The 12,459-nt window shown below is 44.1% G+C and overlaps 1 protein-coding gene across 2 annotated transcripts in view; it reads right to left on the reverse strand.

Annotated features, from left to right (window-relative positions):
* The window catches only part of PPP1R14C (protein phosphatase 1 regulatory inhibitor subunit 14C), a 55,082-nt gene extending 43,022 nt beyond the window's left edge, over positions 1-12,060 (reverse strand). Inside the window, exon 1 of one of the 2 annotated variants that reach the window (XM_054063894.1) lies at positions 11,633-12,060. In XM_054063894.1, the coding sequence (XP_053919869.1) occupies positions 11,633-11,905 (273 nt within the window). In that variant the 5' untranslated portion in view covers positions 11,906-12,060. The remainder of the gene's footprint in view (positions 1-11,632) is intronic. The other variant, XM_054063892.1, reaches the window with a different exon arrangement.
* Positions 12,061-12,459: the final 399 nt, after the last annotated feature.

Below are 12,459 nucleotides of genomic sequence, written 5' to 3' on the forward strand. Positions count from 1 at the left end.
TTTCAGAAAGGAATAAGACTCATACAATTCTAGCTTAAGACTCCTAAGTGCTGACCTTGCACTTCAGAGGAGTCTCAAGATTCACAGTCCTCCCCTTCACTCACACCGTGGTGCTGTCACACTCCCCTAGCGTGACCCCTGATGACTAGGGCCACTCAATGCTAGGTCAAATTTGACTCTTTCTTTTAAGAGTGGAGATAAAAAAGACCCAAAGAATACACTTTTAAAACATTTTGACCCAACAGGATTGACAGCAGGCTCTCTACACTCTGGGAATTTAGGCTCAACAGCAGCACAACTATGTAGGTTTGACTCTCAGGGCACTTCAAGGATTCATTACTCCATCAGATTGCTTGAAAGAACACAAGGAAAGAGCACATGAAATAATGAGGCCTCTAAATGGCTCTCCTCACCTCAGTTTCAGCCACCCTGTAAAAATAATGTTAGTCTCCAGTATTGATTTTTCCCTGTGCTGAGAAACTGTGTGTAAATTGACTTCTCCGATAAAAGTCATACAGTACAGGAACATCAAGCGTTTGACACACTTTATGGTCTTCTCACCGCATTTTTTTCTTACCAGCCAATTAAAGTGCTGTTGCTTGGAGTAAGAGACAGTTTTCAAATGCCAATATTTCTTTATCTGGAAGTATTAGATCCAGTCAGGTTTGACATGGGAGACAAGAAGTCTGCCTTTGGGGGACGAGGAGAAGAATGTTTCATTCAGTGGTACCAAAACAAGAGCTCTCACATCCTACAGAATCTAGAAGCAACTTAATCTTCTTGTTCAAGAAATGTAGTCCGTAAAAGACCTGGAGAGCTTTCCATGTCTGTAGCAAGTCATTCCTTCAAGTGGTGCCTGGACATAGCAGTGCACCCTACACAGTGAAAACTGCTAAACCTCTCCCTTCCCCAAGACACCAACTTTGAGCAGCAGGCAGAGGACTAGCAGTTGATGCATTTTGGCCCTGGTCCACCGGTGTCAAAAAAACATCAGCAAGAGTTCTAACAGGCTTTAAAGCAGACACTCCTTCAACAAGGGCCAGAGACACCACTTTGTTCCCCAGGCAAGGCCCCAGACTACCGAACACAAGTGCTGGAGGAATCTTTAAAACAAGTTCACTAAACAGCTCCAGATCTAAAAAGTGAGATAATCTGCTGTGACTATCCCACAGAGGATGAGAAAGTTCTCACAGTTCCCAAAAATGTGTTTCAGCACATGGTCCTGCCTCCTTTTACTTGCTACATCCAAGGTACTGCAAACTATTAACCCAGAGCAAGAGCTAGCAATTTTAATATCAAACGTAGTCATTACCTATTTTAAGTTGAAACCAAATACAAACTTAAAAAATAACAAGAAAAAGTGGAGAGAGTGGATAGGTGTTTTCTCTTGCAGAAGTAGTCCCAGAAGCCTCCACTAAAGGCAACCAGAAACAAAACAGCCTCCAGACTATAAGTGAAGGATTGACCTTGCTTCATCTTATAAATGCATTCTTTGGTTATCAGAATTACATCAAGACATTAAAGCAAACCTTTTGTGTAAGAGTTTGGTCTTGATAAGCAAATAGCAACTAGACACCTATAAGCAAGTCAACTAAATCTTTGGCTAAGCAGACTAGTAAACTAGTACTACACTGACAGCTGACGTAAGAGCCAAGATGCTTTTGGCTGCCAGTGAGCTAGTTCCCACCAGCACTCCTCCCCACGTTAGATTCTGCACTCAGACAGCATTCAGTTTTCAGTAATATAAGGAGGGATTCAACCATGATCCAAATTTAGGGAGTTTTGTTGATTTTCTTAGAAAGAATAAGTTTTGCCTCGGTGCACTTGAAACAGGAATACATGGTTTGACAGTAAGCCTAAAATGGCATGGATACTACCAGCATAACAAAACTGACCCATGAATTTATTCCAGAATATCTGGAATTCTTTTCTAAAAGAATTAAAAAAAAATATATATATATATATGCACGCTCTTCAGGTATTATCTTTTGAAAATGTAAAGCAACCAATTGTAAAAGCTCAAAGCATTCTTTGTGCTTTAAGTGTGTCAAAATGGTATATACCAGTCACAAAACAGAACAAATAATTTGTACCATGTTAGAGTTAATTTAGATATCTACTTCAATGAAGTTATCATTCTAGCTCTAAAGAAAGTCAGGCTCTTGAGCATCTAACATAATATATTTTTCCAGGTACTGATAAATTAATTCCATGAAGTATTAGGAAGTACATTTCTCCCACAGTCTGCAGACATCCACTCAAAGGACAGATTTTTGTTATAAGGTAGTAAGTGGCCTGCAGTAGAATCACTGTCTTGATACATTTGCCCTTCTGTTGTGGTTATCACTTGATCCCAACGATTCCTAGAGCAAGGGCATACAGTAAAATGCATTTACAATCTATTTAAACTTCACCTCAGAGTGAAAGTCCAAGCAAGCCCATCTCAAGCAAGTACTGGCCTTTTGCCTGTCTTTCTATATTTTATGAAGGGGTGGGAAAGAGCGTAGTTTCTATAAGGTTTAAAAGATATATTTAAAGCCATGAAATAACGTGGAAAGAAACATCATATAACTGAGTTACTCTATCAAAAATTATATCATATATGAAGAGCTTATCTGCAAATGAGAAAGCAGACCCTGTGACCTAGGAGATCCTTCCCAATTCTGTGTTCTGGAAAGCAATCCTATTAAGACAGTCTGGTAAGAGGATTTTCATTAGGCATTGATTGTGCCATCATTTGCATTTATAAAGTCCAACACACAGGATCTAAGCGTGTGATCCTCTTGTTGGCAGCACACTCATAATGGGGAGCTCTTCTCAGTCGCCACTGGAAGTGTTATCTGTAGGCCAGCACCACTGCACAAGCTAGCCATTTACATACTTACTACTAGGCCACTTTAAATTAATGCTTTCTTTTGTACTAGCTTTGCTCCACATGCAGAACAATATTACATTTAATTAAGCTACCAGCATTCTAATAATTAAATACTGATAGCACACATTATGCTTTTTTTCTAGGTTTAGATCCACTAGGTCCTGGCTACTGGCAAATATCACATGGATTGAAAAGATACAAGATGACTTCTAGGGCTGTGCTCTCTGTGTTCCCCAAAAATAGTTTAAGATACCATGTTGAACTGGTTCCTTGAATAAATATCATGCTCCTTAAAGGGGGAAAAAAGGTAACAGTTCTGCTATTCAAATGTGGTACTCAGAATTAAATACTTATCACTTCAAAGAAGATTTGATTTGTTTCACTGTGTACCTCTGCCCAAACAATTCCACGTTCCAAGATGATCTTTACCAAGCTAAATTTATTCTGCCTTTGAAATATAGTCATACTGCTGCTGTATAGACTGCATGCAATTAAGATTTTATCCTCCCCTTTCTCCAATGTTAATAACTTCCAGAAATCTTGACTTCCATAATTCTATGTGTCACATGAAGGGATAGCAAAAGAAACTGCCAACGTTTTACAACAGGCAGTTAAAAGTTGCAGTGACACAGATGGATGGCCTTGTCAAATCTACTCAATTTGTGCTGTCAAATAGAAGTTTCTGGAGTTAGATGGAGGGAAAGGAGATGAACAGGGAAGGGAAAAATGAGAACTTTGCTTTCTTTTACTGCAGGCAAGACACAGGGCTGCTGGAAGAATAGATTGATACAGCTGCTGCTGCTTTATCACTTGTGGTGACAAGAGACAAGGTGACCATAATTCAGACTGAATCAGGTTAGAAACAGGATAGCATTTTTTTCTATCAGCATCTCCTGTGCTCCAAGAACTGCTTCACACAGATTACGTACAGCAATATGCACTACAAAATTGTTTAGGGTATTTTTCTTTGAGTCTTGGGCCACGAACAGTGCCTTTTAACAGGTTAAGCATAAGCTCATCTAAAGGGATAGCTACAAGTATACAAACAGGACTTCAGCCAGTTTTTGTAACGCATGGGTCAGAGAACTAGTTTAGTCTTGTGACAAGCCTAAACTACCACACTACTTGTGAAACAGTCTCCCTTCATGCAGAACACCTTTTGATTTATACACGATACCTATTTAGAAACATTCCCTATGCCTTTTAAGAAGGGGTAGATGAAATGCCACGAAACGTATTTTCGCACGTAAACAAGGCTATTTTTGTTTCAGGCATTTGCTTCCACAGCACAGTTTAGATCAGCTAATGTAAAACTATGAGAATAGTGGGATACCACTGCACTCCGTCAGAATACAGATGTACAAGGGACCAACAGTGCAGCGTCTTCAAAGCACAACATACCCAGCTCTTAGCTATCTGTGGATAGATCATCTATGCTGTAGTTTAATTGTGCGACAAGTACAGACACATCCAAGCTAGACTCAAGTCCAAAAGCAATGCGGATGAGTGTGTGATGAACTTCAGTGGGAGAAAGATGTAGATTAATGATTGATTCCCTCTCTTTCCCTTCGGCTCTGTGTTCACTGCACGATTTTCTGCATAGTTGACAACTTTTTTTAATCCACATTTTTCCATTATATCCTTGTTCTGTCTTCCACCCACTTCCCACCCTTGTTACCCTGGATAATCAAGCACTGACTCTATGTAAAGCAATTTGCCTCAAGGCAGAAGAGTCTTTGTAGCCACAACGGTTGGAAGCTACTGTTTATAAGAAGTACAATTATAAAAATTTAAGTGATGTAAGCAATCAATTATTTCTCTGCCTAGTTATACAACAACCACACCTACTACTCCAGCAAAGAGACCAGTTGAATCTTGAACAGACAGGGAAAGGACAAGATATTTGCTCTGGAATACCTGATGGAAGATAAAAGATTTACGTTGCAAAGCTTCTAAACCAGAAGTCAAAAAAATTGTGCTGCTACTTAAAAAAACAAAAATGAGCCATGACCACCGCAAAATCGACATCTAGACTACACGCAACTCAAAGAGTATAAAAACAATTTTCTTGAACTCCTTTGAGATGTAGTGCAAATTTTGCATGCAAAAAGGAGGAAAGTATCTGAACGGTGTTACATTTCCTACTAGATTAGAGTCTTTAGAACCTAAAACCAGTTTATGCAGCCATTTAGAGACAAAAGGCTCCTGCCTCACCGCCATCAGGTGCTTAGCACCCTCATAGGTACTTAAGCCCACTCCTTCTCTGAAACCTGCAGCATGCATTTTACGAGGGCTGTTTTACAGCAACATGCATTTTATAGGCCGTTTTGGGCTTCCTATTTTCTATTATTGGGATTCAAATGCCTTTCTGTGGTTGCTAATGATATAAGAGACTTTTGCTACACCAGTGCTGCCTGTGTCTTTTGCAGGTCTCTGATCACAGCAACCCTTTCAGCTGGCACAGGTCTGTTCAGCAAAATCCCTGCCCTCAAAAGAGTGCTCCAAAGCTGGTGTCATACAACGTGGAGATCTGATATCGATAATAGTTGTCCAAAAGAAATAACTCAAACACATTTCTAAACATTTTGATAAACCTCCAAGCACTTTACTCCAACGCATTCTAGACCGTAATGCTCTATTTCCTGAAGAAATCAATCCTTTATTACACTTCCTACTAAACTGCATTCTTTTAAGGAGCAACACTATCTAATTCTCAGACCCTTCTCAGTCTCTTTTCACTTTTGATCGATTTAGAAAGGAGTCCACACGCAATTACCATTTCTGAGATCTTAGTCCAAGTTAGAAGTACTCTATTGAAAGAGTGAGTCAGCCAGAGATGGTTTCTGTACTGTTTATTCAGAGGACTCCCATACCAAACACCTGTCTGAGTGTGAAATGAATCCTGAACTTCAAACATCACTTCACCATAGCCTGCGAAATATGCAGTACCTGACCATACCATCAGGTCCACATCACTCCATGGCAGTCTAAGCAGCATGCTGACCGGGCTGTTTTGGAAAGGACAGGATGTCTGAGGTGTGAAGTGTTTGGCCCTGAAGTCCTTGCACCATTTTATTCAGCATTCTTCCAAACCCAGAGCAAAACAGATCACAAGTAACCATGGCAACTGCCTCAGACACACAAGATCTGTGTGGTGTGCAGAGCCTCTGACCCCTGAGCGAGTGGACTGGAGAAGATGGTCCATACTGTGCAGAGGCTCTGCACTAAATACTAAGGAGAGAAGTAGTTGTAACCAAGTCCATCAAATCACAAGCATGCTTGTTTGGATGCATATGCACAGATGAACAGCATCTAGTTATTGAGCATATGCAATGCTGCTCTTGGTAAACCCCCAATACCCATCAGTTTGCAACTAGATTCAGTATTGAAAAAATATTTTGGAAATTAGTCAAGGCAGCTATTTGTTCAGCCCTCAAGGTTAAGTGACTACAACCCTTCTTGCAAAATTCCATTATTTTCAGAGAGCCTGACACAGGGCACACAGTTCACCATCCCCACAACGCTCAGTTCACATTTTACACCTTGCTGACAGCTTTACAAATGGGGCCAAAAAAATCTGTGCGGCAGGAGAGGAAAGGGAAGGCTAGGAAGTTTTTACTGTTGCAATCTCTCTCTCCAGCCTTCCTTTTGTCTTCTGTCTAGCGTGACTTTCAAATTCAAGTGTGTACGGACCAACAGACTCCGGTGCTTTATTTGGGACATGCTGTCACTGTTAGCAAATCCAGCAGTTTCAAGACATCAGCCAAAGAGGGTGTTCGCCAATGCTGCAGTCACGAAGCACCCAGGGGAAGGAAGCTCAATTCATGCGGAATCAAGACAAACTGCTCCCTTCCCTCTCATACCCCATCAATACCTTTTTCCTCTAATGGCTGCAGATTGGCCCCACCAATATGAAATCTCTTAAGCATTTTGGAGCTTCATGCCACTCTTGTCATACTGGTACCTCAGTCTTGTGGGGATAGGATGAGGAAGAATGGGTATAAACCGGAGAGGGACAAATTTAGACTAAATATTAGGAAGAATTCCTTCACCATGAGAGTGGTGAAACACTGGAACAGGTTGCCCAGGGAAGTTGTGGCTGCCCCATCCCTGGAGGTGTTCAAGGCCAGGTTGGATGGGGCCTTGGGCAGCCTGGTCTAGTGGGATGTCCCTGCCCATGGTAGAGGGTTTGGAACTAGATGATCTTTAAGGTCCTTTCCAAACGATACTACACTATGGCACTACACTATGGCACTACACTATGGCACTACACTATGGCACTACACTATGGCACTACACTATGGCACTACACTATGGCACTACACTATGGCACTACACTATGGCACTACACTATGGCACTACACTATGGCACTACACTATGATACTACACTATGATACTACACTATGATACTACACTATGATACTACACTATGATACTACACTATGATACTACAATATCAGGAGGTGGAAGAGAATCCTACATGTAACAATTCTCAGTCTGGCATGGCTTTGTACTCTTAAAGGAGACCTTTAAGGGGCATTTGTGGGCAGCTCTTCCAGTCATATCTTTCTTGTACACTGAATTCTTAAACAGAATTCCAGGGTATTTTGCTCTGGAATAGAAAAGGGGTAAGCTTGAACTTAATTCCCTGTTGCTGCCAGATCAACATCATACCCTTTGCCAAGCAATGATTTCCATAAATCAGTAGGCATACACTAACAAAATAGTTGATTATCCAACTAAGCTCATCAATATCTCATATTAGAAGGTAAGACTTGTATTCAGCTTTTAGAGTACAAAAATCCAAGTGCTCATTTGATTTGTATATGCATATCTCTGCATTAAAAATACTCAGCAATAAACCCATAGCACGAGCTAAATCTTTCTTCATGGTTTACTAACACTGTGTAAAATCTGTGTGCCCTCAGTGTGCTCATTCCATCAGCACTGTGCTATCTACAGCAAATGCTGTAATTGTGGGTCGCCAGGACCCCTGAGCACAGTAATTCACTGGTTAAGTTGAATGGTTTCTGGGGACAAATCCAGTGGCGCTTGTTTTTTCCAAAAATAAAGTTGTATGAGTTGGCAGGTGCACACAACATAGATCATACATCTGGAAAACTAGACTGTCATCACTTTCGTGCTGAACTACAAGTTGCAAATCATTTGAGGACTAAGAGTGATGAAGCAAGTTGTTCTATGCAGCGCTATTTAGCAATTCTTAACCAATAATGGGTTTAGCTCAAAACATGAAGTATCTGTGAAGAAACTATCTTTAGAAACAAGGTACGTGGTAAAGGTCAATCCTAATGTCAGTTCAAGTTCTGCAATTAAGGAATTGCATTTTCAAGATAAAACTTGATCACATTCTCTGTTTCAGCACTCGCAGAAACCAAAACAAACAAGTTATAAAACTTTTTTTTAATGAAGCAGCTCAGAGAGTAAACAGGCCAACTGATGCTCACCAGAAGCACTTGACTCAACTAGATTAGCCTGACAGGTTCTGGTGCCAAACAAATACTGCTTAAGAATCTCCAGTCTTACTGAAGACTTCCACCTTGGTAGCCCTTTACCATTTAGGCTGGCTTATATTCCTAAAGTCAATGTCACATGGAAGTAACCTTTCTAAAGCTGATCTTTGTATCACAGATCTGCGGTCAGTATTAAAAACAGTCTCAAGGCTCTTTCTAAACTACTTCCCCCCTGCTCCATTAATCTGCTCAGCACCCGATTTTTAAAACCAAAACTAAAGACAGGATTCACTGGAAGATCACAAACAAACCTGCCTCCCTATTTCCCAACCTCATCCCCTAACCTCTGTCACCAAGCCAAGGCAAGTTTATAGCTGACTTAACTTGCAAGTACTTGAGAGACTATGCATACATATTTAGCTTTGAATAAAGAGAATCTTTCTGCAAGTGTCCACTTACCGATGAAGCTCAGCATAATTTAATAGAAAACATTATTTAAATGGAAAGCAGTGGGCAGGCATTACATTTATGCAGTCCCACAAACACACACAGGTCTTGCAGACTTTCAGTGCACCACACTTTGAGTACACCTTTATGTAATTTTGTTCTTCCCAGGAATGGGGCACATAGTTCCTTAGAAACAGAGGTCCAAATCAGAATAGAGATGAAACGCTGACAGTGGTTAACTCCTCCAGAATAAGCAATTTGATGGCTATTTCTGACATTCTGGAGGATTTCAGATTGTTTCAGAACTTAAGTGTCATTGCATCAGGAAGTTAAGGTAGATCTTCCACAGAAGTTAAAGCAAGCAGTTCCCAAACCCCCCAACCTGCCTTCAGACAGCATTATTAACTGTCTGCATAGGTGATCAAGTTTCAGCCTGAGAGCTACATCTGTAAACCTAAAAGTAATTCAAGCATATTCAAGCAAAGCATCTCATATTAAATTACTATTGTCTTTAATCACTACGCTCATCACGCATCTTCAACTTCATTCTGATAGCATATTAATTGCTTGACCTTTTCACTACTGTCATCCGCATTGACACAGGATAGTTTATGCATAACAGCAAAGAGCAGAAGATTACTTAAATATGTTGTCTGCAACCTTCAAAGTGAAAACATTTTCACCTGTTGTGTCAAACCATTTTTTTCCCTTAGAAACAGAACAGTCAGAAAATTACTTTTCATGCAGCCATATAGGGTCTCCATCTTAATGTAGAGCCCTCCTTCTAATGCAGACCTATTTTAGTCAGCGGCAGCAACCACAATAAGGAAAAGAATTAAAGATGTCTTTTTTCCTCCAGCAGGCCAGTTATTTGAATACTGTTAAAAGCAGCAATCATTCCACTGAACCCTGGTTTGATCCCAGGTATCGTATCACATCCTTTCTCGCATACAGAGCGATTACGCCTGTATGTCAAAAGCACACAGGACGTGGCCCTGTCTGGGTGTTTTTGAACAACACAACTCAAACCAGAGGCAAAAGATCCAGTAAGCTAGGTACTAGCTACATTATTGTCTCATGCAGACACAAACTCACCAGATCATATAAACACCTGATGTACTTCTGACCTCAAAGAAATCCTTGCAGCCTACAGGCCATGTGGCCAAACAAATCATGAGGCTGGAGAAGAAAGTCACACCAAGATGAAGAATAACAACTGCTTATCTTTAACCAGAGCTGCCATTTGTACCTCTCCTTCACTTAATTCACGCATGTGAATAGTTATGGTGGCTAAATTTGTCACATGCACATTTTTTATGTGGGCAAGTCTTTCTGACAAATTTGCTGATAAACTGGTTTTGAGATGAAAGCAAGTTTCTTTCAACATTTGTGTAACGTATGTGCTAGATATTCAGGCCCTCACATCCACTTGAGACATCCATGCCTCAGGGACCATCAAGCTCTTGCCTTCCTAGCTCCATGGGAGCCCTGGGGTGAGATGCTGGCTCCAGAGAAGCTAGCTGCAAAATTCACATTTAGCTTCAACAAATCTCACTTCAGAAGTCTATAAAACCAGTGAATTAGATTACTGGAGGGAAAAGTACGTGCAAACCTCAGCTTAGACGTAACATTTTGATCCTTTGCAACCGTAAATACTCGAGGTGGCAAGAAAGAATGACTCCCTGTGGACTAGAAGGTCTGCATTTGTTTAAGACAAGAGGGAATGACCTTAAGCTGCACCAGGGGAAGTTCAGAGTAGACATGAGGAAAAACTTCTTTACCTAAAAGGTTATTGGGCACTGTTACAGGCTGCCCAGGGAGGTGGTTGAATCACCGTCCCTGGAGGTATTTAAAAGACCAGTAGATTAAGTGCTTCGGAATATGGTTTAGTAGAAGTATGGTTGGACCCTATCACCTCAAAGGTCTTTTCCAACCTACCAATCCTATGATTTCTGATGGAGCTTTGACAAAACCAATCACAGGTACTTCCTTACTTCCAACAGTGCCATCTGTATATGGAAGATGACAGCTTCTACTCCTCTGAACGATCTTGAAAAATCCTTCTCTTCATCTGTCCTCTATCGAAGAACATTAATTCTGGCAACACTCACGGTATGCCCAGAGCAACAGCAAAATACGTTTGATGTCCACAAATAAGATACAGCCCCACAGTATTTTCAATTGTCAGCCCCACCATCTTCCAGCCGCCCACTGAAAACTCCTGGCTGGTACCCACCCTGCTGCTGGAGGGTGGGAGAATCCAAACCCAGCGTCCACCCGCACCGGAGTCCTTCCTCAGCAACAGCCGCCCCCGCACAGCATCCTCATCCTCCTCCTCTTCCCCGCGACCTTCGCTGCACGGGCGGCTCGTGTGTAACGGGAACCCCCGGCCCGGGGGGGCACAGGGACAGCGGCAAAGCATCCCCAGCCCGGAGGGGGGGACTATGCGGGGACAGCGGCTCCCGCACCGAACACCGAGCCCACGGGGGACACGGGGACAGCGGCTCCCGCACCCTCAGCCCGGGGTCTCGGCACCGCCCGCACCCCCGCGGCTCCCGGGGCTCCTCGAGAGCTGTGCTCACCCATTCCCATCGCAGGGGCCGGGGACACCCTTTCTGCGGGACAGGGAACACCTTTCTCCCTCTCCCGCGGGACAGGGGACTCTCTGCCCACGGTGGGGGGGGGCGGGGGGACACGACGACAACGACGACACGGACGGACGGGAATGTCATTTGGAGGTGGCGGCGACACCCCCGCCCCCTCCTTTCTCACAGCCGAGCCGCGACCCGGTGCGGGAGGAGGATGCCGAGGGCGACCCCGACACCCCAACCCACGCACCTCGCAGCCGTAGAGCTGCCCCAGCTGCTCCACGATCCACTCTTCCAGCACCAGGCGCTTCCGCAGCTCCTTCCGATCGTATTTCACCGTCACTTTCCCCTGCTGGTGGCGCCGCTGCTGGACCTGCACCACGGCCGCCGGCACCGAGTCCTCCCGGGCGGCTCCGCCGGAGGAGCCGCCGCTCCCGCCGCCGCCGCGGGGACTCTGGAAGAAAACGCGGTTCCCACCGCTGCCTCCGCCCGCCGCCTCGCTGCCTCCGGTCGCCACCGACATGCTCCGTTCCGCTCCGCCAGCGGCTCCCACCGAGCCGAGAGGCGCCCGCCCGCCGCTACCGCCCGGCCGCAGCAGCCGCCGCCTGCGCGTCTACCGCGCTCCCCAGCGCCGCCCGCTTAAAGCCTCGCATGGCACCGCGCAGGGACCGGCCCCGCGGCGGGGAGGGCGGGGACAGCCCGGGGGCGGCACCGCGCGGCGGGCTTGGGTTGGAAGAGACCTTAAAGCCCAAGCAGTTCCAACCCCACTGCCACAGGCAGGGGCACCTCCCACCAGACCGGGCTGCCCGAGGCCCCATCCAACCTGGCCTTGAATACCTCCAGGGATGGGGCAGCCACAGCTTCCCTGGGCAACCTATGCCAGTGTGTCTCACCACCCTCATAGTGAAGAAATTCTTCTCTCTGTCTAGTCTAAACCTGCCCCTCTCCAGTTTATACCCATTGCCCCTAGTCCTATCCCCCCCCAAGCCTTTGTGAACAGTCCCTCCCCAGCTTTCTTGTAGCACCTTCAGGTGGTGGAAAGTTGCTATAAGGTCTCCTCAGAGCCTTCTCTTCTCC

Source organism: Cuculus canorus, chromosome 3, assembly GCF_017976375.1.
Source record: "Cuculus canorus isolate bCucCan1 chromosome 3, bCucCan1.pri, whole genome shotgun sequence".
In the NCBI taxonomy this organism is placed as follows: Eukaryota; Metazoa; Chordata; class Aves; order Cuculiformes; family Cuculidae; genus Cuculus; species Cuculus canorus.